The following is a 26,589-nucleotide window of genomic DNA, read 5'->3' as shown; positions in this document are numbered from 1 at the left end:
AAAAGAAGCAATTCCAATTTCTTGTTCCTGAAGTGATTTTGCCTTTTCTTTTAATGCGTCTGCTTCATGAATTAATTCACTATATTTTCCGATTGCTGCTTGGTTTAATTTGAAAACCAAATCAAAAGTATCAGAAAGTTCTTCTGTCTGCAGTTCCATATATTTTACAATGTCTTTTTCGAGAGCTTCTGCAGATTTTTGTATAGAATTCACGGAATCTGTTTCTGTCATTGCAAATGAAGCTATGGCGGTTATGACATGAAGACGTTTAATGCAGGGCACCCCATAAATCTTGGATGGAGGAACTTGGATTAAAATGAAAAATATTGTAAAAAAGATGCTTAAATAAAAACTTCACATTATGATTTATTTTTATGGTGATGATTATAGTTTTTAAAATTCCTATTATTAGATTTGAATGGAATTTATCAAATCGAAAATAATTGCTAATTTCATCAATGAAATAAAAAACAATTATATACTATTTCATTAGGGAATAATTTGAAGCATTTTAAAAATTTATGTTGTAATATTTTATGTAATAATATAGAAATGTATTTGGTCGAATGAAGAATTTTGATTTTCATATAGCATGTCATAAAATGGATCAATTCGATGGTTCAGATGACGGTCAAGATAAAAATGATTCAGCAGAACTATTTGAAAACACTGATTTAAATGAAAATGCATCTACTTTATTTGGTTCACCACAAGAAGAAAATGCTCATACATTATTTGATGAACAAGAAGAAAATACTAACACATTATTTGGAGAACAAGATGAAGAAAATGCAAACACATTATTTGGAGAACCAGAAGATGGAAATACAGAGTCATTATTTAAAGAACCAGAAGAAGGAAATGCTGATACATTATTTGGTGAACCAAAAGAAGGAAATACAGAATCATTATTTAAAGAACCAGAAGAAGGAAATGCTGATACTTTGTTTGGAGAACCAAAAGAAGGAAACGCAGAGTCATTATTTGATGCACCTCAAAATGAGGAAACAGAAGATACATTATTTGATGCACCTAAAGAAGAAGAAACTGCGGATACATTATTTGATACAACAAACGAAGACAATGCAGGTGCACTATTTGGCGGACCTACTGAAGAAGGAAACGCAGAGTCGTTATTTAGTTCCCAAAACGACACAGCGAGCACGTTATTCAACACCACCAATGAAGAAGTCAATGCGAATTCGTTATTTGGGGAATCCATAGCATCAGAAGATAGCAATGCAAGTTCGTTATTTAGCTCGACGCAAGCCGACGACGCGAGTTCGCTCTTTGGGCCACAATCAGATTCATTTTTTGGTAATTCCCCAGCGCAAGAAACAAAAGTTTTTGCGCCACAGCAACAAAAACAACAAAACATTTATGTTCCAGGCGGAAACAATGCATCATCCAATCTATATGTTCCACATAATATTTCGCCACAAACTAATTCAAGAACACAACTTTATGTACCCGGAGCTCAACCACAACAAACTAAACCATATGTTCCTGGAACAGCTGCACATGCGGCACCTCCTCCTCCACCTGTAAATTCGTCACCAAATGTATATGTTCCACAACAAACAAGACAATATATAACAGCAAGTAATGTTCCATATGTTCCTGGAAGTCAACACACAGCACCTCCACCAACGACAAATACTAATGTATATGTTCCAGGTGCTACTCACACAACGACAAATGCACATCCACCAACAACAAATGCTAATTTATATGTTCCAGGCGCTACTCACACAACGACAAATGCGCATCCGAATATATATGTTCCAGGAATTAATAACAATAATAACGCAATGACAAAGCCTCCGACTGTAGCATATGTTCCCGGCTCTAGCCATCCCACATATCAACCTCCAAATAATAACGCACAGCAGCCTAAGACTTATGTTCCAGGTAATCAAAGCAATCAAACAACTTCAATATATATACCTGGCCAAAGTTCAAAACCATATCATCCACCTCCGCCTACTACAACTGTAAATACAGCACCAGAACAAACACAACCACAACCACAACAAGAAGTGAAACCACCGCCAAACATTAACATGCCATCATTCTCGCCAATTAAAGAACCAATACGTCAGCCTCCGCCAACAATTAATGTATTTACGCCCGGAAGCTCTAACACGAATGCGACAGCGTCACATATTCATGCGCCACCAAAACAAACATTTCAGCCACCGCCAAAGATACAATCGCCACCAAACATGCCTAAGACCACACCAACATTTCAACCACCTCCAAGTGTTCCATCATATCAACCACCACCTCACGTTCCTTCATATCAACCACCACCGAATGTACCGAAGAATGTTCCTTCATATCAACCTCCGCAAGCACCGCCAAATATACCTAAAACGATTCCTTCGTATCAGCCGCCACCATATAATCCACCGAATAAAGACTTTAACATGACGCGCTCATCAACAATTGGCGATATTAATAACTCAGCACGTAAGACACCGCCAATTAAGCCACATACGCATATTAAACAAGACATTCAACATAGCGCATCACAGCCTTATGACATCGGCCATAGTAGTTTACCATTTTTCACGCGAAGGAAACCAATATCAGCGTTTGGGTTTGGAGGATTACTGTTACGATCGAAACCAGATTTAACTATCGAAATTAAACCAATCAAAGAAACATATCCGAAATTACCAGTCATACAACAACTTGAAACATTTACAGGTTCACAACAAGTTAATAATAGTAATACCGATTTTATAAATTCACGAATAGAACAATGTGAATCAGCAGATGAAGCACTTCTATGGGCTACGATTAAAGTTCGGATTCAACATGAGCAACAAATTTTACCGCAAACATTTAATTCTAATTCTAAAGTTATTGGATCACCAGAATATCAATTAATACAACAATTAAATCAAGGACAAAAGAATAATAACTCGAATGCGCCTACATTTAATCAGAACAACGAAATTAATCAATCAATGATAGATAAACTTCAAAATATATTAATCGAAAAAGGAGATCATGAAGCATTAGAATATTCGATTAAGAATCAATTATGGCCATTTGCTTTAGTCATATCGAACTCTTTATCAGTTAATGAGTTTCAACGCGTCTCATTAGAATTCATTCAACAAAGTATTGAACCTTCTCCTTTAAAGAATATTATGTTAACATTAATTAGTGCTCCAAGAGATTTCGATAATGAATCTTGGGAAGAGATTTTGTTAACAATATTAAAACATTTTACACCAGGAAATATAAAACTATTAAGAAACATGTCCGAATATTTAGAAAATAAAGGGAAAATATCGGCGTCACACGTTTGTAGACTTTTAGCTTCAGAACAATTAAATAAATTACCAAACAAATTTACATTAGTTGGATCTGATTGGAAACATCCAACAATATCTTCAATCCAAATGTCACAACTTTGTTCAAAGACTTCAATTAATTTTTATCCTTACGCTATATATTATACGATGGCTTTGATCGATTATGGATTCATAGATAAGGCTAAAATGAATAACATGAGATTAAAAGAACGATTCGAGAAAGAAAGAATTTTGACATTTTTACACGTCTCTCAAAATCTTCAGAAAAATCTCGACGCAATTACATCCAAAGGGAATGATGGACTAATGAAAAATATAATGATTAAGTTTGATAAAGTTTTAACCGGAATTGTACATGGTATAGATGAGAAAAATCCTGACGAAATTGAGCATTCGACTTTGCCTGAGTCTGTTGTGTTTGATACGAATCAAATGGATAACGATTTTGTAGACGATTTTAATGATGATTTCGATATATCTCCAATTACTCCTCCGAAACAACCTGAAATTAAAACATTTAATCCTGCTGCACCTGAAAAACCAAAACCGAAGAATAATAAAGAAGATGATAATAAAGAAAAAGAAAAGGAAGAAAAACCAGGTTTACTCAGAAGATTATTCTCCAAAATTTCGCCATTTTCGAAGAAATCATATGAAGTTGATTTGGATAAATTGGATGAAGTCGAATACGTTTATGTAAATGGAAGACATGTGATTAAAGGTCATGAAAATGATCCTCCTGAAACAACAGCGCCTCCTCCAACGTCATCAAATTATGCGCCACCTCCTCCAACAAGTTCCGGGCCACCCCCGCCACCGATAAGTACAGGACCACCCCCTGTGAGTATCGGTGCACCCCCGCCAATGAGCAGTGGGGCACCCCCACCAATGGGTAAACCTTCGGGATCATCACAATTCAGAAAAGGCGGAAGAGTAAGATCAGCTGGAAGATACGTAAACGAATTTTAATCTCTTTATTTTCCCTGGAACTAATTAAAATTTTGGTAGTATAAATAATGCATTAATATGTGCCTGATTGGAAATTATAAAAATAAAAAGTCATTTTTTTAAATGTTTTTTGAAATTAAATAATGTTAAAAATGAAAGAAATGAAATTTATATATGTTTTAATAATTTGAAACTGAACTTCATATTGCAGAAATAATAATAAAGAAATAGTAAAATTAATTTTAGGTGTAGGAATGGATGTTAATGCAAAAAATATTCATTTCAACAAATCAAATTACACAGATAACAAATTTACTTCATGAAAAATTTTTCAGTAAATAAGAAAATTCTAAATTAGAGGATTCTTCTATGAGCATCAATTCTTCATATTCACTTAGATATGGAATGAAGCATATATTCCATTAATCATAAAGAACTCATAGACCAAATGTTCGAGAAACATTAGAAGAAAAGTATCATAACAAAAGATGTTTTAATTTTAATTCAAACAATGAAAATTATCAAAACCAAAAAATACACTATAATGTATACACATCAACAATTATATTCACAAAGCAAAACGGAAATCCAAAAGTATAAAGATACAATAATATTATTACAAATTGACTCATAAAAAAATCAACAAAAAATTGTTGGTAACAACAACTAAAAATCATTCTTAGTTTTTTATATTCACTTTGATAACTACAATTGTTCATAATGTATTTCTTCATAATCTTTAAGAACATTAAGGAGTTTCATATTGGAAAGGTTCAATAAAAAATATAAATATGAAATTGGTTAAATTTTACATTCAATTGTTGAATTTTTAGATGTTTAACATATCACCCTGTAATTTCCCCTATGCGAAACTCTCTAATTTCCATATTATTAACTGGAACCAGAGCTTTTATCATTTACAAAAAATAGTCAAAATGCACGTTTAAAATTAATTTATGAGAGCTCTATATCAATACCAACAAGAAGAATATAAGAAAAAATGGTACAAAGCACATAAAGAAAACCCTCCTAATTTACGACGCAAAGAAAAAACGACTAATTCATTAAATAATTTATCATTTCGTAAAACAGAAATTTTAGAAGGTTTTCAAGCTAAAAACGCATGCGACCCAAAAAATCTATGTTATTCATATTGGGATACAGAAATTCCTGGAATTGAACCACTGGAATTTCGTGCATCTGTCAATTCCCTTAGATCTGATTCAATTATATCAAATAAAGAAATAAGCTATCCTGGAAACGGAGTTCTCAACAATTGTTTCACACCATACGAAAATGACATAATGTCATTTGGGGCTTTTGAAACTACTCGACTAGAACTGAAACGAAAGGCTTTACACTTGTCAGAAGAGATGAAAAGAGTCGATGAAGAGTTTTATCGCCCTCCGAAAGAAAATTGGTTTTGTCTTAAAGGTCCTGAATTTACTTCTGAACACATTAGACATAACAAGGCTCGAAGAAGAGAAGCTCAAGTCATCAACGGAATCGGTACTGATTCTTTTTAGTTATTGCGGTATTTATACATATCAATTTTTTTATTGATTCGTTATTCTTAATTTCTAAATTATGATTTGCAATTAGTTATCAACAGACAAGCTTTATTGAAAAAACTTTCACGAAAAGCCTCATACGCTCAACTGTTCCCAACTATAATTCTTTCTAAGAAAAAGTGGTTTTCAATGGGAAGTTAATTGGGCGGTTATATTTTTTGTTGTAAACATTTGAATATTAATTGATGTTTTCTTGATGTGCAAACAAAAAAACTGAAGGACAAAATGAAGATGGTTACATATCTTCATGCCAACGAAGCACAAAGCTTCTTATGATGAGTATTTCTCATTAAAATTTCTCACCAAAGTCAAAACACTAGAAGAAATCAATGTGAGGAGGCATTTTGTTGTTTGGCCTGAATGACTGAAGTGAAAAGTTAACGGATTATGTTATTTGAAAGGATAACGCCGAACGTTCTTTCAAAAAGCTTTTAATTATTCAATATTTATTACAATTCCAAAAAAACCATCATTTCTATAGATGGAACTTCACGTTCGAATTATCGAAGCTCTTGACATCCCAAGGATGGATGTTAATGCTACTGATGCCTACTGCATCCTCACTTTTAATGGCCAAACAAGAAAGACACGCGTTATTAAAAATTCTATGACACCAAGATGGAATGAAGAATTCCATTTCCCATTAAATACAGCAAGTGGCTCACTTAAAATCACAATGAAAGATAAGGATGCATTCAAGGATGATCCAATCTCTGAAACAAATATCCAAATTGGCAGCTTGAGGGTAGGACAACTTAATGATCAATGGATCCAAATGACACCAGCTAGGAAGGTCAAAAAAGGAGGCAGACTTCACGTACTTATTCACCTTGCACCAAGAGGTGCCCAACCATTTGTTAATACTCCACAACCTCATGGAATGGGATATCCAGGACAACCAGGTATGTATCCAGGTCAATACCCAGGCCAATATCCAGGTCAATATCCAGGAATGCAACCAGGAATGCCAGGTCAACAAATGTACCCTGGAATGCAACCAGGAATGCCAGGTCAACCAGGCAGACCAGGAATGCCAGGACAACCAGGTATGTATCCAGGTCAATACCCAGGCCAATATCCAGGTCAATATCCAGGAATGCAACCAGGAATGCCAGGTCAACAAATGTACCCTGGAATGCAACCAGGAATGCCAGGTCAACCAGGCAGACCAGGGCAACCAAGTCAACCAGGAATGTATCCAAATCAACAAATGTATCCAGGAATGCCAGGACAACAAATGTACCCAGGAATGCAACCAGGAATGCCAGGTCAACAACCAGGTAAACCAGGTCCCGGCCAACCAAGTCAACCAGGAATGTATCCAGGAATGCCAGGACAACAATATCCAAATCAACAAATGTATCCAGGAATGCAAGGACAACCAGGATCTCAAGGTCAACAAATGCCAGGACAAGCTCCAGGAATGCCAGGATCACAAGGTCAAGCTCCAGGTATGCCAGGTCAACCAGGACAAGCACCAGGTATGCCAGGATCACAAGGTCAAGCACCAGGAATGCCAGGTCAACCAGGACAAGCTCCAGGAATGCCAGGTCAACCAGGTCAAGCACCAGGTATGCCAGGACAACCAGGTCAAGCACCAGGTATGCCAGGTCAACCAGGTCAAGCACCAGGTATGCCAGGACAACCAGGTCAAGCACCACAAATGCCAGGTCAAGCACCAGGTATGCCAGGACAAGCTCCAGGAATGCCAGGTCAACCAGGACAAGCACCAGGAATGCCAGGTCAACCAGGACAAGCTCCAGGAATGCCAGGTCAAGCTCCAGGTATGCCAGGTCAACCAGGACAAGCTCCAGGAATGCCAGGTCAAGCACCAGGTATGCCAGGTCAAGCTCCACAAATGCCAGGTCAAGCTCCAGGAATGCCAGGACAACCAGGACAAGCTCCAGGAATGCCAGGATCACAAGGTCAAGCTCCACAAATGCCAGGTCAAGCTCCAGGTATGCCAGGACAACCAGGACAAGCTCCAGGAATGCCAGGATCACAAGGTCAAGCTCCACAAATGCCAGGTCAAGCTCCAGGTATGCCAGGACAACCAGGACAAGCTCCAGGAATGCCAGGATCACAAGGTCAAGCTCCACAAATGCCAGGTCAAGCTCCAGGTATGCCAGGACAACCAGGACAAGCTCCAGGAATGCCAGGTCAACAATACCCAGGTATGCCGGGTCAACCAGGACAATACCCAGGTATGCCGGGACAACAATATCCAGGCCAACAAATGTATCCAGGAATGCCAGGTCAGCAATACCCAGGAATGCCAGGCCAACCAAGTCAACCAGGACAAGGCAGGTAAAAGTCTATACTATGCTTGCTAGTAAAAGTTCCAAGTACGATTTTAATTAAAATAGATAATTATCTGTTTTTTAAGGGTACCCCGACAATTCAGTTTGAATGTATGTCACTTTTGGTGTAAGTACTTCATCATTTAATTGTCTTCACTTCGAGCAGCCGATCAAAGTGCTTCATTCAGGTGTCGTAAATGCACTGGATGGAAGTTGTCATTTGTTGTAAATGCACTGGATGGAAGTTGTCATTTGTTGTAAATGCACTGGATGGAAGTTGTCATTTGTCGTAAATGCACTGGATGGAAGTTGTCATTTGTTGTAAATGCACTGGATGGAAGTTGTCATTTGTTGTAAATGCACTGGATGGAAGTTGTCATTTGTTGTAAATGCACTGGATGGAAGTTGTCATTTGTCGTAAATGCACTGGATGGAAGTTGTCATTTGTTGTAAATGCACTGGAGGGAAGTTGTCATTTGTTGTAAATGCACTGGAGGGAAGTTGTCATTTGTTGTAAATGCACTGGAGGGAAGTTGTCATTTGTTGTAAATGCACTGGAGGGAAGTTGTCATTTGTTGTAAATGCACTGGATGGAAGTTGTCATTTGTTGTAAATGCACTGGATGGAAGTTGTCATTTGTCGTAAATGCACTGGAGGGAAGTTGTCATTTGTTGTAAATGCACTGGAGGGAAGTTGTCATTTGTTGTAAATGCACTGGAGGGAAGTTGTCATTTGTTGTAAATGCACTGGAGGGAAGTTGTCATTTGTTGTAAATGCACTGGATGGAAGTTGTCATTTGTTGTAAATGCACTGGATGGAAGTTGTCATTTGTTGTAAATGCACTGGATGGAAGTTGTCATTTGTCGTAAATGCACTGGATGGAAGTTGTCATTTGTTGTAAATGCACTGGATGGAAGTTGTCATTTGTCGTAAATGCACTGGAGGGAAGTTGTCATTTGTTGTAAATGCACTGGATGGAAGTTGTCATTTGTTGTAAATGCACTGGAGGGAAGTTGTCATTTGTTGTAAATGCACTGGAGGGAAGTTGTCATTTGTTGTAAATGCACTGGAGGGAAGTTGTCATTTGTTGTAAATGCACTGGAGGGAAGTTGTCATTTGTTGTAAATGCACTGGAGGGAAGTTGTCATTTGTTGTAAATGCACTGGAGGGAAGTTGTCATTTGTTGTAAATGCACTGGAGGGAAGTTGTCATTTGTTGTAAATGCACTGGAGGAAGTTGTCATTTGTTGTAAATGCACTGGATGGAAGTTGTCATTTGTCGTAAATGCACTGGATGGAAGTTGTCATTTGTTGTAAATGCACTGGAGGGAAGTTGTCATTTGTTGTAAATGCACTGGATGGAAGTTGTCATTTGTTGTAAATGCACTGGATGGAAGTTGTCATTTGTCGTAAATGCACTGGATGGAAGTTGTCATTTGTTGTAAATGCACTGGATGGAAGTTGTCATTTGTCGTAAATGCACTGGAGGGAAGTTGTCATTTGTTGTAAATGCACTGGAGGGAAGTTGTCATTTGTTGTAAATGCACTGGATGGAAGTTGTCATTTGTTGTAAATGCACTGGATGGAAGTTGTCATTTGTCGTAAATGCACTGGATGGAAGTTGTCATTTGTTGTAAATGCACTGGATGGAAGTTGTCATTTGTTGTAAATGCACTGGATGGAAGTTGTCATTTGTCGTAAATGCACTGGAGGGAAGTTGTCATTTGTTGTAAATGCACTGGAGGGAAGTTGTCATTTGTTGTAAATGCACTGGATGGAAGTTGTCATTTGTTGTAAATGCACTGGATGGAAGTTGTCATTTGTTGTAAATGCACTGGATGGAAGTTGTCATTTGTCGTAAATGCACTGGATGGAAGTTGTCATTTGTCGTAAATGCACTGGATGGAAGTTGTCATTTGTCGTAAATGCACTGGAGGGAAGTTGTCATTTGTTGTAAATGCACTGGATGGAAGTTGTCATTTGTTGTAAATGCACTGGAGGGAAGTTGTCATTTGTTGTAAATGCACTGGAGGGAAGTTGTCATTTGTTGTAAATGCACTGGATGGAAGTTGTCATTTGTTGTAAATGCACTGGAGGGAAGTTGTCATTTGTTGTAAATGCACTGGAGGGAAGTTGTCATTTGTTGTAAATGCACTGGAGGGAAGTTGTCATTTGTTGTAAATGCACTGGAGGGAAGTTGTCATTTGTTGTAAATGCACTGGAGGGAAGTTGTCATTTGTTGTAAATGCACTGGATGGAAGTTGTCATTTGTCGTAAATGCACTGGATGGAAGTTGTCATTTGTTGTAAATGCACTGGAGGGAAGTTGTCATTTGTTGTAAATGCACTGGATGGAAGTTGTCATTTGTTGTAAATGCACTGGATGGAAGTTGTCATTTGTCGTAAATGCACTGGATGGAAGTTGTCATTTGTTGTAAATGCACTGGATGGAAGTTGTCATTTGTCGTAAATGCACTGGAGGGAAGTTGTCATTTGTTGTTTGCTATTCCCAAAAAACGAAATTCATAAAATAGTCAAAAAGATTTACATGTAAAAATTTGTTTATTTGGAATATTTACATTTTATTAACTGTTTCTTGTTTTTCATGAAGCATTTCATATATTTCATCATCAGAATTTTCTGTTGCATACGTAATGGCTGTCCAAAATATGGGGAATAATTTTCGAATATTATTTTGAAATCCAAAATCATTTAAATAATTTTTAATTGTTCATTAAAAATATCTTTGATATTAATATCAATATCTTTATGTTTAAGAAGTAATTTAACTATTTCTCTATTACTATTTTCAGTTGCAAAAATCAACGATGTTTTAAATATTGAAAACAATTACTAAATTTTCTTTTTAAATATTAATACATTAATTCAAATATTAAATTATATGATTAAAAATCTTGTGCATTTATGTTAATTTTTTCATGTTGAAGTAATAATTTAACGATTTTTTTACGGCCACTAAGAGATGCAAACATAAGTGAAGTTTTAAATAAATGAAATAATTTCCAAATATTATTATGAAATATCAAATTAATATAATAAATTTTAGTTTTATTATTAATATCAATTTCTTTATGCTGTAAAAGTAATTTAACTATTTCTGTATGACCATTTTTAGATACTAAAATAAGTGCTGTATTAAAAAATTTCGAGAAATTTTAGATATTATTTTGAAACATCAAACAATACGAATAAATATCATTGATATCGATTACATTTAGTTCTAAAATATATTTCACAAGTTCGAAATTTCCTGAATTTCCTGCATCCAATAAAATGAAATTCAAGTAAATACTTTACAAGAAATATATTTCCAATTTTTGCTGACTCACTAATAAAAGATGAGTCAACATTTATACCTTCTTCTTCTAAGAATGTCAGTATTTCATAGTTATGATATAAAATGCACATTTTCCCCAATTTTGTTAAATCACGAATTTTTCCTAATTTGTTTTCATAAAGATATTTAAAGATATCATTTCTATAAAATTGAATTGCAATTTCGTATGCACCTTCAAATGATGAATGATTCTGTTCGCATAAATGAATGATTTCAATGTTTCCACCTGCAACAGCGTATTTACCTGTTTTATAAACTTTAACGCCATTCATAAGTAAATATTTAAAACATAGAATTGATCCGAAAAATGCTGCATAACTAATAAGTGAAATAGGGAATTTGTTAATGAATGAACATCTTTCATAAAGTGATGGTATAATTTTTTGATTAAAATTGAATTTTGTTTGTGATGATATTTCTTGAAGTTTTTCTATTTCATCATTTCGAATTATTCTTGCAATTTCATTCGGATTAACTCCTTCTTTAATTAATTTCTTATGAAGTTCCCAATTATTCTTAAGGAGTTCTTCGTGGTTGTTATTAATTTCTTCTTTTTGAATTATTTTTTTAATTTCGTCATCTGATAAATAATGGACAAAATATGGAATTTTCAAATTTTGAATTATATTTAATTCAATTAAATTTTCTTTAACCATCTTATTAATTAAATAATATGATTCTTGTGTATTTTTATTTAAAATTATTTGTGCAAATATATCAAATATTTTCCTTTTGGATTTATTAACTTCTTCAATTTTTTCTAATTCCTTGATGAAATTTAAACATGTATCAGAATCGTTAATAAAAGCATTAAATGAAAAATATATCATTTGGCTAATAATAAAATCAAAAGAGTAATTATAATTTTTATCAAATAAATTGGTTATTGAAAGTGTTGACTGACTAATATTTTCATGATTTAGATTGGTAATTATTTTTATGGCTAATTGAAGTGATTCCCTCTCATTTGGAATGCTCATGTTTCAGGTCGTTGGTAATGTGCTGACCAAATAATAAAATGTTTTGAACCTATATTAAAATGAGTGATCTCATAGAATATCTTGAATATATTTAAGTTATTGTTTGTATACAAACGTTTATTTATAAGTCTCAAAGGCATTTAATGTTAAAATTGGTATAAATACCTATAATTCTATAGACAAAACTATCACTTCTGACTTTATTGTTTTTTCATATGCGATACAAGCCACTTTTATTTCAATCATTATTTACATTTGTTAAATTATTTAAAAAATCGAATTTCGAGGATTGAACGTATCAACAAAAGGAAAATTAGAAACATTCATTAACAGTGCTTATAGCCAAACTTTTTAATACTCATTTTTTTCAAAAAAAAAGATGATAGATATTTACATAAAGTTTCGGTTTCGGGGCACCCCGTCATTTCATGGCAGAACCGCTCTGCGACTCAACATAATTCGAAAGAGCAGTTAAAGTGTCCGGTTGCAATTTTTGGATGTCAACAGTAATGTCGTTGAGATCTGTTTCATAATCAGGTTCATTCTCTTTTATGATGTGCAAAAGTTGTAATTGTTGATCTGGCGTTGTGAGTGATTTAAGTGATTCTTGAAGTAATTTCATGTTTGAATGTTGAACCTTTCCTTTAGTTATATTTTCCTGAATTAAAACTTGAATTTCTTTAGAATTAATTGATTTTGGTGGATTTCGAAGTTTATCATCAAGTTGATCTATTAAAGAGCAATACTCAGAAACTAAAGAGCTAATTGTGATAAATACTTCTTTTTTCATTTTTTGGTAATTTTCTTTGAGATGATATGCCAAAGCAGTAACCGGATGTTCACTTCCATTAAATTTACTTGAATTACTGTAAATCAAAGATATGTCTTCATCAACTTGTGAGATTGAGTGATATTTGCGTTTTTGAAGTTTTTTAATAATTTCATTTAGTGACATTGGCTTTTTAATTATTTCATAATATTGTTTAAAATAATCTCGATCAAGGAGATTTACAAAGTCTTCATATGTGGGATCTTCTTTGAGCTTATTGATTATTTTCAATAATTTTACTATGGTTTTTTCTTCCATTTATTGACACTTTCCAACTAATTGACTATGTTTGTTTGAAATTGGATGGATGATGCAGCCAACTTTTCACACCAGATTTACATATATTTAAACGAAAGAAGCGATTTTATTGAACGGCTTGAAGACGTGCTTCTATTTAATAGGCCTTTTGATTTTATTTTTTTGTTATTGATTTTGAATTTGATTATAGGCGGAATATTTTTTATAAAATCTTCTGTGGTGCTTAGCATCATCTTTTCTCTGTTTATTACAACGCAAGCTACAAATTTAAGAAGATCTATAATCCAAGTATTTTATTCTTTCATTATGAGTGAAAATCTAACAGAAAAAGGAGAAATAAAGATTAAGCGTTACTCCATTGAAGAAATATCTTCGTTTTTTGGAGTAATATATTATTTCATCCAAAATTTTTATCAATGTATCAAAAACTCAATTGAAAGCTTTAACATTGGAAACTTCTTTTTTATCCTCTTTTGGCTTCTTCTTTTCTTCCACTTATTTTGGTCATTTAATGATTACATTTTTATTTGGATTTTTGCAAATTTTTGTTATTTCTTACCATTAATCATTGCATTAACATAGCCCATTTGAGCAAATGGAAGAAAGATATAATTTAATGTTAAAAACAATATGAAATTTTATTGTATATCTCTAAAATTTCTTGAAAACGATTAAAATATGCCACCTGCACCAAGGCCAAACTTTTTGTCCTTTGCTGCCTGCTTTTTGCGCTTTTTTGCAAGATATTTTTGCAATTTCCCACTTTGTTTTAGTTGATTAAACTTCTTTTGTTCTGCCATTTCTCTCATTGCTTTCTTATCCAGCCAAAATGGCTTTTTCCCTTCGAGAATCCTTTGTTTTTCATCACGATGCCATCTGATTCTTTCTTCAACGTCTTTGATTTTTGTGTCAAACGTTTTTTGTTGATCAACAAGTGATTGCCTTTGTCGTTTCAAAGCAGCAAGATCTGTCGAGTTATCAGAATTTTTCATGGCATTTGTAATTTCTTTGATTTCTCGTTCTCTATTCTGTTGAAGGAAAGAATAGTTTTTTACGAAACCAATTTTATCCATCTCACCACATTGCTCAGAAAAACGTGGATCAAAATATTTCGGAAGATTCTGTGTATTTAAAAAAGAGTAAGCTCCTCCGGGTTTACTTGTTGTCATTTCTTGCGGGCCACCTTTTTGTTTTTTTTGCTTTTTTTGTTCTTCTTTATCTTTCGATTTTTTCATTGCTTGACCAAGAGCAAAATCAAACAAACACTGCCAATTTAAATACGATAGTCGGCGGTTTTTCCTTTGAAGTGTGAGAAAAAAGATGAAGTAAAAAAATCATTCTGGTGGAAATCAACAAATAAGAACAATTTTTTATTCCAATGTATTGGCCAATACATAATTTTGGTTTAAATAAAAAAATATTAACCATTCTCTAAAATCTTACATTTCAAAGATAATTATCTTTTTTTTTTTAATCATTTTAATTATTTGCTGTCTTTTATAGAAAAATTTTAATGATCTATCTAGAAAATATGTGAGCATTTGATTTAAGAAGTAATTAATTTAAAATAGATATGAAATCTTCGAAAACTTTTTCCCTATATAAAATTTTAACTATCATGCAGGCATTTTATTTTAAAGTTAGAATCATCGAATTTTCATTAAAAATGTTATAGTAAAATCATTTCATAAAAAAATTTCTCCACAGTCATGGCATTTTGATATGTATCTAACAAAATTAAACAGTTGCCACCATAGATAATTTGCTTATACTAATTTTATTTTTGATATATACAGCTCCTTTAATTGGGGTTAGGGAAAAGTGACAGTAGTTTTCTACAATATGAGCGATCAATCAAATTCACAACTTCAAGCGGCGCTAAAAATTCCTGAGAAGATTCAACCAAGGCAGTTTGCACAAATTCTGCGAAGACTTGCAATTGCTTTGGAAACACAAAATCCATCGCCTTTTTCCGAAGATGAAGTTCAAATCCTCTTAGAACAATTTGAAATGACACCAACAGAATTCGATGCTATGTTTTCCTCATGTTTATATGTTCTTCAGCAAGCAGCATGCTTTTCATTTGACTCCGAAAAAACTCAAGTTTATGCTTCTCAATGTGGAGCAAACGAATCCACAGCAGAATGTTTTAGTGCAGTTTGGGATGCTGAAGGTGACAATTTAATAGAAACTTTAAAGCAAAGAACGATATCTGGTACAACTCTCGAAAGCACCTCATGGCGACTTAACCTCAAAACAGCAGAACAAAACGTTGGTGTGACACGTGATCCAGTTATGTTATTAGATCTAAATCTCAACAATGAAAAACCTATTTCAATTCAATTTGACCACGAAGGACTTTCTAAGTTCTATCAAGAAATTGAAAAAATACAGCAACAGATTGATAGTTTAACATAAGATTAAAATTTATTCTTTTCGATCAATTTTTTCTTGTTTCTTAAATTCACTGGTGTGTTAAAAAATTCACAGAAAAAATGGGAAGCAAAGAATTGGATCATGACGAGCTTATCTCAAAATTTGTAAATACTACTAATTGCCCCATAGAGGTTGCATCAGATATTTTGATTGGTGCAGATTGGGATATTGAAAAAGCATTACAATTTTATTTTGGTGATATTATTGAAACTCAGAATAATGAACATAAAGAGGAGATAATCCCTACAAGCACAGAGCTACCTTTTAAAGAAAGCTTTCTTGTAACATTATCAAACTCTAGATTTTTAGAGGCTTTAACAATTGCCAAAGAAAAAGGGAAATTACTGTGTATTTACTTATCTAGCGAGTCACTAAAGATCCCATTACTTGATTCTTCCATTGATCATGTATTTGAAAAATTAGAAATTAGTTTAACTGAAGAAGATGGAAAATGGGTTAAAAATAAATATGCTGTACATAGGGTTCCATGTATACTTATTATTGATCCTTCTAGCTCTGATAATCCGAAAAAATTTTCATTGAATTCACCAAATGAAATTCCTAATATTCTTCATCCATTCATTAATTCATGTCCAAATAACATAAATATAAATGATATAGATATAGGTCAAGAATTTATTGTTTCATCTTCACATAGTGAATGTGAAATGGGCGAAAGTGAAGATGAACAACAAAAAAATTCAATTAGCTTAATGATTCAAACCACAAACAAGAAACGATTTTTATTACAAATCTCAGAGAACGCTAATGTAAGTGAACTTTATAAAAAGGTTTCTTCTCTAACTGGAATGAGTCTTAATTCCTTCACCCTTCAAATGTATCCTTGCTGCCATCTTAAAGATAATGACAAAATTTTAAAGGAGCTGAAGTGTAACGGCTCGATAATTTCCATCGTTCCTGATTGAATTGTTCGATACAAATTTGAATGCATAACCGGATTTGTCTCTGAATTCCTTAGCTTGAAATTTTTCGAACTTATTCCAACATTTTGTTAAAGTAATGGTGAAAATTTTAATGATTTTTTGCGAACAGATTTTCTTTTATATGCTTTTCTTCTCTATATTTAATTTAAAAAAAATCAATTGAATTGCATTAATTATGATTTTTATGTTGAATAAGTTTATTAAGTCATTAGTTAATTTCACTTATAGCTTTTTGCCATAATCCCATAAGTTCATCTGCATCTTCTTTCGTTTCGAGTTGAATAAGTTTCGTTTTAGCTTTCTTATCTTCATCAATCATTAAAAAGCGTATGAAATTTTTGTTCTTTCCTGTTTGTTTTGGATTCATTTCTTTGAATACTCGGGCATTTAAACAATTATATGTTTGACCTCGTCTCATGACAATCCTGTAGAATCCGCTACATTTGTTGAAATGAAGTATGTCTAAAGCAATTTCAACATTTTCTCCTTTACCTTCTTCATTTATACGAACTTCAAATAAACGAGCTTTCTTTTGGAAGAGAATTTCATCTTCTTCTTCACCTGTTTTTGTTTCTACGAGTTGCATTTTGAATGAACTATCAGTCTCTTCTTCTTTTTCTTGCATAACAGGTTGATTTGGCATATTGAAAACAAGTGGTACATTAACTGTTGTTTTTGTAAAGGGAGAATCAGGTTTAGTTTTGCCTGTAAATAATTTCCCTGTTCCAAAATGAAACTTGACTGAAAAATCTTCTATTGAAAATACAGATAGTACGTCAACATTAGCTGGGGTATCCCAGGATTTGGTGACATTAGAAAATGGATTTACAAAATTCTGAGCAGCTGAACCCCAACCATTTACAGATGCCATGGAAAAAAAATGTAGTTTAAATCTCTTGGCGGACGTTTATTTAAATTAACGGTCAGAGTTTCCAATGGATGTTAACAAAGAAAGGAAAATACTCTTAGAAGAAATTTCTCAAACGAACTTAATACCAAGTTTAAAAGCACAACTTAAGATGGAGATTTGTGATCAGCTCAATTCGAATGGAAAAATTGAAACAAAAAGACCAATAACTGAAGAATCAGAAATTGCAAACAACATAATTTTTGAATTTCTTTTATCCAATGGATTTCAAAGTTCTGCATCAATTTTTTATGCTGAGTCTAAATTACATCAAATGTCTCGAAAAGAAATGATAAAATCACTTCAAATTGATGATCAGCCTGGCCTTATTTCTGAGCTTTTATTAGATTATAAATCTCGATCTAATGCTTCAATACAAAAAGAATCAGATGACATTTCTTCTAAATTAGAAGCTGTTGAATTACAAATTCGTAAAAAAAGGCAATTTACACGTATGCAATCAAGTGAAGATCAACTTAGGCGTGGTCTTGAGACCATTGATCGCGATTACGAGATCAAGTTCCAGAAAGAACTTAATTCGCGACTTGAAATTTTTCGTTCAACAGAACTTTCGCAAGTAAAAAGTGACACTCTACGGCGTCATGAAACTGAACTTGAGAAAATTCGCGTTGAACTTGAATCTGACCTAAAGAAAAAGACGGCGGATCTTTATGTACAATTTGAAAAAGACTCAGAAGTTCTAAGGATGAAGCAACGTGAAATCGAAAGAGAAATATGTAAATGGTCAGATCGTAAGATTGAAGAAATTGCAAACGAAGCAGATTGTGCTGAAGCTGCAGCTATTCGTGCTGATACTGAAAAGAAGCTGAAAATGATCAAAGAGAGAACAATGCAAATACAAAGAAAAGTGGAAGAACGAATGCGAGAACTCGAAGATATTCGACTTGCAAATAATAAGGCCAAGCGAGAAAGCGAAAAACTCAAGTTAGCAATTGAAATATATCGAAAAAGTAATGAGTCATAATTATATGTATTATGTATCATGTTTATATCAGAGCCTAATATAGATGAAAATTGTATAGTTAAGTGAAAGTGATACACATTTTATGGATTTAATTTAGTATTTTGATGATTGAACTATGAACTTGTTTAAAGCGATTTGTTTCTCTTTATCTTTTTGTTTTTAATTGTTACATTTATATTAAAATAATTTTGAGTTCATACACTTCCAAATTCTGTTTTGTGTTAAAGAACAATTTATTAACATTTTTATAAGTATTATATTAAATATAAATTTAAAAAATTATTCTTGAGCTAAAAATAATCTTTTCTTACTCTTTCATTAAACATGGCATTTCAAAATTTCCCTCTGTACGATTTCTTTTTAATTTAGGATAGCTGCATTTCAATATTACAAACTGCCTTAATCATTTGGTTAATATTTTTTGATGAATAAATTACCAGACATTAAAATTTCGTAAAAAAAAATGTTGTGTTACTTTTACTTCATCTTCTTTCCACAAATATGAAAGAAGTCCACTTTGTGCACAAAGTGATGAATAAACCAATACACATACAAAGCGCAAAAGAGAATATGGATAATCATTGCCAAATAAAACAGAAACGGATTCTTCAATGTTATCATTATTTAGAATAAAAATAATTTCTTCAACTTTGGCAAATACCCTAATTTAAAATATTATTTTTGATGTTTTCAGGATGATCTGTGTTTTCCTTTCCCACAATAGAATTTGAAATTTCGGTAAGAGTGTCTCTGCCATTTGCCAGAATAAATTTGTAATCTAAATCAATTTTTAACAATCCTCCTTGAAAAACACTAAAAGTTAAAATCTTTACAATTATATTGATATTTATATAATAATATTATGGTGATTTTGTAAATGAATTTGATTTAATAAATGCGCAATGGCTGAATATTCAGTAATTACTTATGATTCAAAAAAAAAAAAAGTCACAAAAAAACAACTCGAGCAGAAAAAAGGTATTACATGAAAAATATTATATCTAAATTATATAATTTTATGAACTTTATCTACATTTTAACGGTCGCCTTCTTTGATGTCAAATATTTTTATACCTTTTTGTTCATAAGTGCCGAATAATTTGGCTTTTCCATCATTGCGGTGCTGTACACACTGATTTCTTGAGCCGTGGAATTTATTGTTTCTGGTTTTGGCCCAACAATAGTAGATATTTCAGTCAAGTCTCTCTTATCTGCAGGATTTGGTGAGTTTTGGGTTACGCACGCAATTATAGCAGCAATAAGAGTTGCACGCTTCTTACCTTCAAGGATGCCATTTTCTCTGATATATTGACCAAATTCAATACAAGCGTTTTCGACATCCTTTGAAAGATGGAGAGTTGGAATATACTTCTTGACCTCTGTTTCCCATCCTGGTCCATTTGCATCGATTTGATACAATTCGCGAAGTTGATGTATTGCTTTGTCTAAATCACGCTTGGTTACGTTGTTTGTTGCTTGAAGGATATCAACCATTGATTTAGCATTTCCACTTGCCTCGCATGAAAGAAATACTGCTGCAGCATCCATGGCCTCTATCTTCTTTTTCTTCGCAATTTCCTTTTCTAAAGCTTGCTTGATTGTTTTGCTAGCGCTTTCTTTGATAGATTTTTCTAGATTTAAAGATTCGCATATGAGTCGAATATTTCGTACATGCTTTTTAAGTGTCATCTTCTGTGGATCTGAATTACGGTAATTTTGCATAGCTAATTGAGCCATTTTTCTAGACTTATCTGTGCCATCATAGTAAACTGATGTGAATAAATCTTCACCTGCCTCATCATTAGCATAAGAAGAACGTGAGCGATCTTTTACACCATGTTCAATAGCAAATTGACGGTATTCTGATGTCTGATCGATATAGGCATGAGGTGATATGTATCCACATTTGGCGCAATAATATTCTCCTGAGTTTGGTGACTCACGCATTGATTTAGATTTGCAATAAGGACACATTCCTTCATTTTGGACTCGCCTAATCTGTTGTACTGTAAGAGACATATATAAATCTGATAGATGAAAAGTGCATTTGATTGGCCTCTCAAATATTGACTACTTTACAAACATGATATTAAGCAATTTGTTGAATTCTAATTGTTCTTATTTCGAATAAAATTATCATATCCACTCATTCTCTGATGTTTTTAATCACCTTATTTTGATCATTATGTGTCTTAAGTCAAATTACACAATAAAACAATAAACAAAAATGAGATTAACTATTTATATAACAAAGCAAAATCATCTTCAATTATATGAATAATTCCAATTTTTTATATGTTGAAATGTAACATATTTGATTTATTTTAATTTTATAATTGTGATTTATTTGACAGATTATAAATATTATTCCAATCTTTATGATAAGACAACAATTATTCATCATTATTACATTTGTTACAGGAATATCTATTTTCAAATGTTGAAGAAGATCTTTTTGCAGAAGATTTTAAATTAAAAAATTCTTTAAAATCACAAGATGTAGATAAATAAATATAAAATTTTTGGAGGTTGTTTTATAATTTTTTCCATATGATTATATCAAAAATATATAAAAATAATTAATGAAAAAAAATGTTTTACTCTTTATTATTAGTTTAGATTGTAAAATGGTAAAAAACTATTTGCTAAATATTTCTTATGATTCTTATTTTGAATTTGTACAAATTATTTTTGTTGATATTGCTTAAGCATTTCAACGATTTTTATGTGATTATTTTTGGCCGCATAATTCATTGCTGTTTGTGTTCAAGAAGTAATTCAACTATTTCTGTATGATCATTTTCAGATGCTAATTTAAATGCTGTTTGAAATAATTTAAATAATTTCCAAATATTATTTTGAAATCTTAAATTATCTAAATAAATTTTAAATAAAACAAATAAATATTTTTAGCATTAATATCAATTCCTTCTTGTTTAAGAAGTAATTTAACTATTTCTGTATGACCTTTACAAGATGCCCATATAAGTGCGGTATTAAATAATTTAAATAATTTCCAAATATTATTTTGAAATATAAAATTATTAAAATAAATTTCAAATAAAAAAAACAAATATCTTTATCATTAATATCAATTTCCCCTTGTTCTAAAAGTAATTGAACACCCTCCTTATTTCCACATTCAGAAGCTACAACAAGTAAAGGAAATATAATGAATAAATCCTATTTGTTTTAGTATTTACGTTAAAATCTTTATGCTTAAGAAACAACTTAAAAATATCATTAAAACCTAAAGCTAATGCCATAACAAATGCTGTTCTATTAATTATTATTTAACTCCTTTAATCATTTTTAAACATCAAAATATATTTATATACATATAACAAATTATATGGATATTTTCATTATAAATATCAATTTTTTCATGCTCAAGAAGCATTTTGGCAATTTCAAAATATCCAAAACCACAAGCTTCCATAAGTGGTGTATCAAATAAAATTTGCAAACATAAAAATAAAACATGAGATGTTATGATAAATTAACAAAATTCAAAAATAAAAAGTAAACATTCCAAAGATTAACATCAATATCTTGGTTCTCAAGTAACATTCTAACAATTTCTATATTATTATAACGAGTAGCTACATTTAATGCTGTCCAGTAATGTTTTTAAACGAAACTCTGTGTTTCCAAAATAAATCTTATTTTGAATATTAACATTAATCCCATTTTGTTTAAGAAGTAACTTCACAACGCCAGTGTGATGCTTGCAAATTGCTTTAATAAGTGCTGTTTCGAATATTTTTAACAAACACCATAATCAAAATATCCACGTATTGCATTAACATTGATTCCATTTTGATCGAGAAGAAATTTAACTACGTCAATATTTCCTTTCGAAGATGCAACATAAAGCGCTGTTCGAAAAAAAAACAAATAAATTCCAAATATATTTATAAAATTTTAAGGAACTAAAACGAAATTTTAATAAAACAAATAAACATCTTTTTCATTTATATCAAATTTTTGTTGAAGGATATACTTTAGAAGTTCTGTATTAATCGATTTTGAAGCATAAACCAAAATATCTTTTGGAATTTGCTTTACACTTATTAAACTTTTAAAGAGAAATATATTTCCATTCGATGCTATTTCATAAATCAAATCATCATCAATATTACAAGCTTGATAACCATTTGATCCCAAATAAGAAAGGATTTCATAATTGTTATTTTTAACACATTTTCTAAATAATTTCTTAAAATCAATATCCTTTCTGATTTTTGTTTTATAAAGATATTTAAAAATTTCATTTTGGTGAAATTTAATTGAAGATTCATATGACCCTTTAAAAGATGAATGGTTTTTTATGCAAAGTTTAATAATTTTATTATTTCCACCTGCAATTGCTAATTTACCTGTATTTAATACGTTAGCGCCTTTTTCTAATAAATACTTAAAACATTTGACCGCTGAAAAAAATGCTGCATAATCAATTAATGTAACATTTTCTTTGTTAATAAATGAACATCTTTCATAAAATGATGGCTCAATAGTTTGATTAATATCAAAATTTGTCTGTGATGATATTTCTTGAAGTTTTTCGATTTCATCATTTCGAATTATTCGGGCAACTGTTAAAGGATTAACACCTTCATGAATTAACGACTTAAATTGCTTAAAATTATCCAGTTGGAGTTGATGAAGGGAAAATGCATTTCTTTTGAGTTCTTCTTTAGATTTATAATGTGCAAAATGATTAGATTTATGTTTCCTAAGGGTTTCAGGTGGAATAATATGTTCATAAGACATCTTCTCAAGAATATAATATGCTTCTTGTGTAGGTAGCAGCCAAAGATACATACCAAATAAAACTGTTATTTTGATATATTTTTGATTTAAAATTATAGAATTTTCTTTCATTTCAATCGCTTTTAAAAAATCAAAATTAATATATAAGTTATCTACTTTTCTTGCAACAAGAAATGAATAAACTAATTGACAAATAATAAGATTATAAGAACGTAAAAAATTTCTATCTATAAATTTAAAAATTGATTCAACAGATTCCTGAATATTATCCTGGGATAAACCAAAAACAATGTTTTCCATTTTTTTAAGTTCTGGTGGAAAAACTATTAATTCATTTGAGGATACTTCCATATGAATAACTATGCGGACCGTTAAGCTTGAACATGCCACTTTTGGCAAAACGGTCGCCCTAATTGAATGAAACTGTGGCCTTTCTGATGCAAGACGTAAAACTCTTCGGAAAATGGTCTTACTCCGATATTGATTTTGAACAACTTGACAAAGCTCTTGTTGATTATATTTCAGTCCATGAAAAACAACAAGTCATCCTCCCACACACAGCCGGCCGTTATCAACATCAACAATTCCACAAAGTTAATTGCCCACTTGTTGAACGTTTTGTTTGCTACCTCATGTGCCATGGCCGTAATGCTGGTAAGAAACTTATGGCTATTCGCATTGTTCGTCAAGCTTTTGATCTTATCAATTTAGTTACAGGCGAAAACCCACTTGTTGTCTTTGTTAAGGCTGTTCAATACTGTGGAGCTCGTGAAGATTCAACACGTATTGGTGTTGGTGGTACAGTTCGTCGTCAAGCATGCGATGTTTCTCCACTCCGTCGTATCAACCAATCACTCGCTCTCATCACAGAAGGTGCACGTAAGTCTGCCTTCCGTTCTTCCAAGACAATTGCTGAATGTCTTGCCGATGAACTCATCGCAGCATCAGGAAACACAAACGACAGCTATGCCGTTCGTAAGAAGGACGAACTCGAGCGCATTGCTAAGTCTAACCGTTAAAGAAATTTGCCTTTATTTGATTCTTTTTTCTTTTGATTTGTGATATAGTTTTAAACTTTTCGTGATAAATGAATTAAATGTTGAAAAAAAATCACTAAAATCGCACTCATATATCTTGTGAGAAATTTAATTACTCATTAATATTTGGTTCACTCATTTTAATATTAATGTGTTTCTGAAGTTAATATTAATATATAATGAAATTAAATAATTTTTATATTTAAATGTTAATTGTTGTAATATAAAAAGGTTATTTTTCGCAATAATTGCGGGTTATATTGATCAATACAATCAAGGAAATGCTTCATATCAATAAAAAATATTATAATGTGTACATTGTCGTGATATATAAAATGTTTTTTAATTTTATATCGGATCAAAAAAAAAATTCATTCATCAAATTTGAAAATTTTATTTTTATATTTTCCATAATAAAAATTGAACATTTCGTCAAAAGAAATATCAGACACTTAAAATCAAATGAATCCCAGTGAAATGTTTAGTAATAACATTACATTTGATTGTCACTTTTTATTACTCACACTTTTACTTTTGCTGATGTATTCTTCGAGTTTTTCTCCATTATATCTCCTCACGGGGTCAAGATTTTGGGGCGATGACTCGCCACCCTTACCGAAGAACTCCAATGCCTCGGCAAATGATCCATGATAGAGCTGTGTGAAGCCGCTGTTTGCGAATAATTGTTCATTCGTTTTGACTTTGCAGAAGCACTGATCGGAAACAGGGCCGTTGCCAACGGAAAGAGCAACGCGGCCAATGAAGGAGAGCGTGTCTGCGGATGTTACGAAATCCCATGGCTTGTAATCATTTAAGAAACTATTGATTAGATTTGTCATATTGGATTCAAGAAGAATACTAAGAATAATCTCAACAATATAATCAATGCGCTTGCGTACAATGCTTAATGCTTTCCCTGGTTTGATAAGAAAATCTGAGCGCTTGAGTTGATCACATAAATATATTTCTTGATCATCGGGAATATCAGAAAGTTGTTCAGTCAACTTGAGGAAGTGATCAAGATAACTAATAAAGAAGGAATAGTTTGGATTGATTTTGGGATGGAAAAATGTTAGAACACAAAAATCAAATGGTGGCTCTTCATTTTCTAATATGAGATCTTTAGCATAGTTGTATTGCATAAGAAATGGAAGGATTAAGGCAGCTGAGGAATTACCTAGATTTTTTATGGAATCAACCTTATTTTGATTGATGTATGAAAGAAGTCGGAAATAATTGTAACGATATAATAGATATGAATCTTCTTTTGGAGCAGGCTTCTTAAAAACGTTGAGGTCTTCAAAAGAATTATTTTTGATCTTTTGGTAGTCTTCTTCAAGGTTTTCCTCGTTCCACATTTGAAAAGTGTCATTTTCGCCATTTTTAAAATTGCAATTATTTTAATTACATCTATAATAAAACAGAATCAGTGCTTTTCCGGGAAAGACCCATCTGCTTATATATTTAGAACTATATCAGATGCAATTAACATAAATTATTTTTTATTCACAATTAAATGCAAATCGACCATATTTTATTAATATTAATTAAAAATGATAAAAGCGGATAAGATGAAAATGGAAATTATCATTTGTTTGTGTGTTAATAGATAGAACTTTCTTAAATATAATAAATGTTGTGTTGAAGTGATGTGAAGAGATAAATGATAAAAGCGGATAAGATGAAAATGGAAATTATCATTTGTTTGTATGTTAATAAATAGAACTTTCTTAAATATAATAAATGTTGTGTTGAAGTGATGTGAAGAGATAAATGATAAAGGCGAATAAGATGAAAATGGAAATTATCATTTGTTTGTGTGTTAATAAATAGAACTTTCTTAAATATAATAAATGTTGTGTTGAAGTGATGTGAAGAGATAAATGATAAAAGCGGATAAGATGAAAATGGAAAGTATAATCTTTTTGTGTACTTG

General features: G+C 32.0%; 10 protein-coding genes across 10 annotated transcripts; 6 read left to right on the top strand and 4 right to left on the bottom strand.

Moving 5' to 3' along the window:
* Window positions 1-602: 602 nt before the first annotated feature.
* On the top strand, window positions 603-4,298 carry GO595_005835 (uncharacterized protein; the record flags this gene model as incomplete). The annotated part of the gene is made up of 1 exon (XM_067919121.1): window positions 603-4,298. The coding sequence occupies one exon, from the start codon at window positions 603-605 to the stop codon at window positions 4,296-4,298; it is 3,696 nt and encodes a 1,231-aa protein (XP_067773871.1).
* A 935-nt stretch (window positions 4,299-5,233) lies between these two features.
* On the top strand, window positions 5,234-5,803 carry GO595_005834 (uncharacterized protein; the record flags this gene model as incomplete). Its single annotated transcript, XM_067919120.1, has 1 exon — window positions 5,234-5,803. The coding sequence occupies one exon, from the start codon at window positions 5,234-5,236 to the stop codon at window positions 5,801-5,803; it is 570 nt and encodes a 189-aa protein (XP_067773870.1).
* Window positions 5,804-6,329: 526 nt separating this feature from the next.
* GO595_005833 (Collagen alpha-2(IV) chain) lies at window positions 6,330-8,159 on the top strand (the record flags this gene model as incomplete). Its single annotated transcript, XM_067919119.1, has 1 exon — window positions 6,330-8,159. The coding sequence occupies one exon, from the start codon at window positions 6,330-6,332 to the stop codon at window positions 8,157-8,159; it is 1,830 nt and encodes a 609-aa protein (XP_067773869.1).
* A 6,083-nt stretch (window positions 8,160-14,242) lies between these two features.
* Window positions 14,243-14,806, bottom strand: GO595_005832 (ribosomal RNA processing protein 36-like; the record flags this gene model as incomplete). The annotated part of the gene is made up of 1 exon (XM_067919117.1): window positions 14,243-14,806. The coding sequence occupies one exon, from the start codon at window positions 14,804-14,806 to the stop codon at window positions 14,243-14,245; it is 564 nt and encodes a 187-aa protein (XP_067773868.1).
* Window positions 14,807-15,413: 607 nt separating this feature from the next.
* Window positions 15,414-15,989, top strand: GO595_005831 (COMM domain-containing protein 10; the record flags this gene model as incomplete). Its single annotated transcript, XM_067919116.1, has 1 exon — window positions 15,414-15,989. The coding sequence occupies one exon, from the start codon at window positions 15,414-15,416 to the stop codon at window positions 15,987-15,989; it is 576 nt and encodes a 191-aa protein (XP_067773867.1).
* Window positions 15,990-17,159: 1,170 nt separating this feature from the next.
* Window positions 17,160-17,822, bottom strand: GO595_005830 (E3 SUMO-protein ligase RanBP2; the record flags this gene model as incomplete). The annotated part of the gene is made up of 1 exon (XM_067919115.1): window positions 17,160-17,822. One exon carries the CDS (start codon window positions 17,820-17,822, stop codon window positions 17,160-17,162), a length of 663 nt encoding a protein of 220 aa, XP_067773866.1.
* A 310-nt stretch (window positions 17,823-18,132) lies between these two features.
* Window positions 18,133-18,843, top strand: GO595_005829 (uncharacterized protein; the record flags this gene model as incomplete). Its single annotated transcript, XM_067919114.1, has 1 exon — window positions 18,133-18,843. One exon carries the CDS (start codon window positions 18,133-18,135, stop codon window positions 18,841-18,843), a length of 711 nt encoding a protein of 236 aa, XP_067773865.1.
* A 1,068-nt stretch (window positions 18,844-19,911) lies between these two features.
* On the bottom strand, window positions 19,912-20,862 carry GO595_005828 (transcription factor TFIIB; the record flags this gene model as incomplete). Its single annotated transcript, XM_067919113.1, has 1 exon — window positions 19,912-20,862. One exon carries the CDS (start codon window positions 20,860-20,862, stop codon window positions 19,912-19,914), a length of 951 nt encoding a protein of 316 aa, XP_067773864.1.
* Window positions 20,863-24,053: 3,191 nt separating this feature from the next.
* GO595_005827 (40S ribosomal protein S5) lies at window positions 24,054-24,635 on the top strand (the record flags this gene model as incomplete). Its single annotated transcript, XM_067919112.1, has 1 exon — window positions 24,054-24,635. One exon carries the CDS (start codon window positions 24,054-24,056, stop codon window positions 24,633-24,635), a length of 582 nt encoding a protein of 193 aa, XP_067773863.1.
* A 524-nt stretch (window positions 24,636-25,159) lies between these two features.
* GO595_005826 (uncharacterized protein) lies at window positions 25,160-26,011 on the bottom strand (the record flags this gene model as incomplete). The annotated part of the gene is made up of 1 exon (XM_067919111.1): window positions 25,160-26,011. The coding sequence occupies one exon, from the start codon at window positions 26,009-26,011 to the stop codon at window positions 25,160-25,162; it is 852 nt and encodes a 283-aa protein (XP_067773862.1).
* Between the last annotated feature and the right edge of the window lie 578 nt (window positions 26,012-26,589).

This window comes from Histomonas meleagridis, assembly GCF_020186115.1.
Source record: "Histomonas meleagridis strain 2922-C6/04-10x chromosome Unknown contig_4, whole genome shotgun sequence".
NCBI classification, from domain to species: domain Eukaryota; phylum Parabasalia; order Tritrichomonadida; family Dientamoebidae; genus Histomonas; species Histomonas meleagridis.
Note: the sequence above shows the minus strand (reverse complement) of the source record. Positions and strands in the feature narration are given on the sequence as shown.